General features: G+C 58.1%; 1 protein-coding gene across 1 annotated transcript; it reads right to left on the bottom strand.

The window, feature by feature from the left end:
- Window positions 1–75: 75 nt before the first annotated feature.
- LOC105310660 (angiotensin-converting enzyme-like) lies at window positions 76–4,367 on the bottom strand (the record flags this gene model as incomplete). Its single annotated transcript, XM_011386803.1, has 8 exons — window positions 76–221; window positions 648–735; window positions 1,019–1,177; window positions 2,054–2,190; window positions 2,871–3,082; window positions 3,449–3,571; window positions 3,838–3,936; window positions 4,223–4,367. Coding segments are annotated over 8 exons (1,109 nt in total), but the record flags the coding sequence as incomplete, so codon positions are not given.
- Between the last annotated feature and the right edge of the window lie 160 nt (window positions 4,368–4,527).

Genomic DNA, 4,527 nt, shown 5'->3' with positions numbered 1-4,527 from the left:
GCTTACGCCTCTGGCTCCCCAACCCTGGGAAGGCTGGGTCAGGAGGGAGGGGGGAGTGGATCTGTGTGCAGGTACTTGGGTGTCCAGGGTGAGCTCTTTCAAAGAGGAGAAGGTAAGAAGGACCGGCCAGTGTGGTAAGAGAAAGGGGACGAGGAAGAGCTGGTCCACGCTTTCCAGCAGGAAGTGGCGGTAGAGGGAGTGAAGTGGGAACAACATGGACCCTGGAAGTGGTTTCGACAGGTTGTGGCTTCGGTTTCTGGGGGGGGCAAGAGAAGGACCCAGGAAGGTAGGGAAGCCCTGGATAGGATCAAGAAATGAGCGCGGAGTGCCTCGAAAGACAAATTTGAGATACGGGCTGCTCTGAAGGGCAGAGTGCAGGGAGGAAAAGAGCATGGGAGAGACTGGAGGGGTCCCAGAGGGCGCAGATGGGCAGATCCGAGGGCGGGCAGTGGATTAAGGTGGAGAGGAAGTGGGTGCTGGGTCTAAGTGGTGGCAGAGAAGCCCCACTGGTGGAAAACGGGGAGGTGAGTTTCCTGGGCATGCTGCAATCACAAGGTAGGAGTGCCTGAGCCCCCTTTCATAGGTCAGCACCCCTAATACTGTGCCAGCCTGTCCCAGCCCCTCCTTCTCCTTCCATGTGTGCTCACCAGGCTCTAGCTGCAGACAAGTGCCATTGGAGTGGCACACAGAGGCCACACTGTAAGTGGTTTCCATGTCCAGCAGGATTTGGTTGTACTGTGGGAAGAAGAACAGAGGCCGTAAGCTGCACCCCTTTGCTGCCTGCTTCCCCTGGGCACCGTCACAGTGGGGGGAAGCTCTGGAGCTGGGGGAGCGTGTTCCCAAAGGTGCTGCCCTCCCAGTAATTCTGTAGGTGCATGCTGATATGGCAGGTGTCACAGGTGGATAAATCGAGGAAGAGGCAGCAGCGTGCCCCACCCCCGCACTGGGCTAGCTCCCTCAAGCTAGGACCTGGCCTTGACCTTGGACCTCCCACCTCCTGCTCCCTCCAGCCACACACCTCCTCCAGCTCCTTGACAGGCAGCGCTGCGCGCTCTAGGTCTTGAATCTTGTGTATTATCCGCTTCATGGTGGTGTTCTGGAAATAGGTCACATCAAACCGCTTGGCCCGGGTGCCATACTTTAAGGTGTGGTTTGCCATCTGTACGTTCTTCTGCAGCTGAAGGCACAGGGGTAACCGTGTTGTGAGGCCCAGAAGCTTTGGAGAGACCCCTGAGGAGGAGGTGCCATGTGGGGAGCCAAAGGGACTGGGAGTGGCAGTGAGGAAGACAGTTTTGTCAAGTTGTTGTCATTGTTTATAAAGACCCTCTTTGGCCTGGACTGTGTATAATGTCCTGGATGCAGTCTGTGTCTCTCAACGGATGCCCATGGACATGCCTTGGCAGGGGTAGAGAAGAGGCCCCGCACCCTGTATCTTAAAGGCTATCAGGATGGAGGCAGGTTGGTGTTAGCATCCTGGCCTCCCTGAGCCTCGGGGTCCCATCTGTAAAATGGGAATAAGATCGTGGGTTTTGCAAGGCTGTTGGAGAATAAACGAAGCAACAGATATAAAGCACCCAGGAACCGTGGGCAGATGGTCTTTAAGAAACGTTGGTTCCCCGCGGCTTGCCTTGGTCTAATCTGTGCTCACCACACAGGTGGGGAACGGGGTTGGAGGGAAGGGTATGATGGTACATGGGCTTCCACTCTTTTCAAAAGCTGACTTTGGCATCACTTATTTGTGCACAGATCACTCTTTTACTAACAACAGACTGTTAATGAAAGACAACTTGTTTAGGCATTGAGTGTACGCCCACCCAAATCTGAAAGTGAGCATTGTTCTAAGTATTCCATTTGGATTCTTCACAAATTCCGACAGCCTCTTCACCGTGAGATGACACAGGGGAGGGAGGGAGGGGGCGCCCTGCCCTGCCTCGGGCTTTGGAGGGTTGGGCCCTGGGCGGAGGGGCCCGGAGCGTGTGTGTGCGCGCGTGTCTGCGTGTCTGTGTCTGCGTGCGGGCGTGGGCGTGGGCGTGGACGTGGGCAGGGCCCCTACCAGGATCTTGCTGGCCTCTGAGGTGATGTTGGTATTGTAGTTCCAGTTGGCCTCCGCATACTCGTTCCATACTACCTGGGATATCTGGTCATATTCCTCCACAAACTTGCTGGCCTCGGCCTCGTCAGTCACCAGGGCTGTGGGACAGAGTGGAGGGAAACAGACAGGCCTCCCCTTGCCCTCTCCTGCAGATGGGCAGAGGAGCCGCCACGCCCCCCTGCCGCCCACCTCGCACAGCCCGCCCCAGCCCTCCGCTGGTCCCACTTGGGCTCTGGGTTGTCTGGCTGCTGGTTGTTGCCTGGTGAGTTGTTGTCTGGCTTCCGGTTGTTGCCTGGCTGACTGTTGCCTGGCTGGTTGTTCCCTGGTCAATTGTCACCTGGCTGGTGACCTCCTGGCTGGGGACCAGCAGGGGGTGCCCAAAGCAGAGCAGGAGGAAGAGGAGGCTGGGCAGTCCTGGAGCAGCCCAACCTTGGCCCATGGCCGCAGGATTGCAGAGCCCTGCAGCCACCACCCCCCTGCCAATAAGAGCTGAGCTTGCAGTGTGACCTCATAGAGCAGTGTGGCCGGTCAGCTGGCCCCACGGGGCCCCAGATCTGGGCACACCCTCTTTAGGATGCTGGGGAAAATATAGGCCCATCCCCACCCCAGGGCCCTGCTGCTGAGCTAAGTGGCTGCCTGGCCCTCCAGAGCTGGGCTCCAGGGCCCAGCTGAGGGGAGCTGAGGGGAGCTGAGGGGGACCTGGAACAGGGCCTGGGTCCAGAGTCCACAATGGAGAACTTGCCTCAGCGCACTGCCCAACCCTCACTTGGAAGTTTACCAATGTCCTCTGGGTAATCGTCAGGCATTGGTGGCTGCCACTGATATTCCGGCCAGCCCAGGACCTCTTTGTTCTTTTGGTTCTGCTCCTGTAGCCACTGGCTGACCGGCTGGAAGTAGTTGAGCAGTGGCTGAGCGTCCAGGGTATCTGAGCCGATCATATCCTTTAGTATGTCCTGCCAAGGCTGTGAGGAGCCTGCCCGTAGCACTTTCCTGTCAGGGAAGGCAGGCACCGTGAGCACGGGACTCAGGCTGGTGTCTGCTGTCGGCCCACCTGCCTCACCTCTGGCCACTTCTGCCCCACACTGGACGGTAAGAACAGTGGCATTGAGGCTCCAGGACCTAGGAGGCAGGGCCCGTTTGTCTTGCCCCGTGCCAGCCTGCTCCTGGGGCCTCAGATCTGGGCCCATTCAATAAATATTTGATGAGAGAGAGAAAGGAGGAGGTAGGGATGAATGGCGCCCTCCACCGGGCTGGCCCTGTGGTGTCCCCACTGGAACAGCCAGTCGCCTTCCAGACCTCCCCTTCGGCAGCCTCTCCTCTTACCCTCCCACTTGCCCTCCCTCCCTCCCCACACACCGGAGCTTGTCCCCCGCCTTGGTGGACTGGTAGATGTCACAGCCGTGCAGTGGCCCCTGGTGGCCTGCCTCCTTGCACAGGGCTTGGTGGAACTGGAACTGCAGGACAAAACTCACAAAGTACCTGCAGGCACAGGGTGGGAGTCAGTGGGGGGTGGGGGGGGTCCCTTGCCCAGGTACCATCCAGCTCCCCACAGGGCAGAGGCCAGACCAGGGCCTGCCTGTGGAGAAGGGAGAACCACATTTGGCTCAGGAGGGAGGCCCACTCGAATCCCAGGAAAGAATGTGAGGACAAGCCCTGGGAAGGAGGGGCCCGGGTTCATCGAGTAGAGTGAGGGGGCTACAGGTATGACAGAACTGGGAAGGGGAAGTGGCGGGGGACAATAGTACCTGATGTACGGTGTCACATGGGGGACGTGAAACTTAGCTCCGGCATCGAAATGAGTTTCGTTTCGGACGACTGGAGGACAGATGCCCTGATACTTAGTTCTACAAGAGGATGGTTAAAATGTCTTAGGATCTAAGGTTTGCGTACGGGTTGATTTAGCCTTTGCAGAAAAGGCTGCTAAGCAGGAATTCACACCCAGCCATCTCTTCTCCATCCTGATGAACTGGGGGAGAATTCCTGGAGCAGGAATTCTGTGCAGGAAAGGAGAGGACAGTGGGTACGAGGGTGGAGACAGTATCAGAGAGGAGGGGCCTGGCAGTGGCGAGGCTCGCCCAGGAGGGTCAGAGGGCTATTGGGGTTAGGCCCTTCCTGTCCCTGTTTACTCACCGAAGATACCACCAGTCAAAATTGTAACGGGAAGGGGGGGTACGTCCGCTAAAGACCCCCCAACGCCACTGGTCCACCAGATAGCCAAAGGGCAAGAAGGCAACTTTTTCCAGTGCCATCTTTAACAAGTAATTGATGTCGCTTTCTGTTGGGAGATGAGAAGACAGAGGTCAGAGAAGAAAGGAGTCCAGCTAGGACAGGGTGGCCTGGGGAGGAGCCGGGAGAGAGGGGAGGCCGGGCAGATGCAGAGAAGGGAAGGCTGGCCTTCGAGACCGTGGGGCCCTGCTTGGAAGAGGGTGCGCGGG

Source organism: Pteropus vampyrus, unplaced genomic scaffold (genome assembly GCF_000151845.1).
Source record: "Pteropus vampyrus isolate Shadow unplaced genomic scaffold, Pvam_2.0 Scaffold8604, whole genome shotgun sequence".
NCBI lineage: Eukaryota > Metazoa > Chordata > Mammalia > Chiroptera > Pteropodidae > Pteropus > Pteropus vampyrus.
The sequence above is the reverse complement of the archived record's forward strand: the minus strand, read 5'-3'. Positions and strand labels throughout refer to the sequence as shown.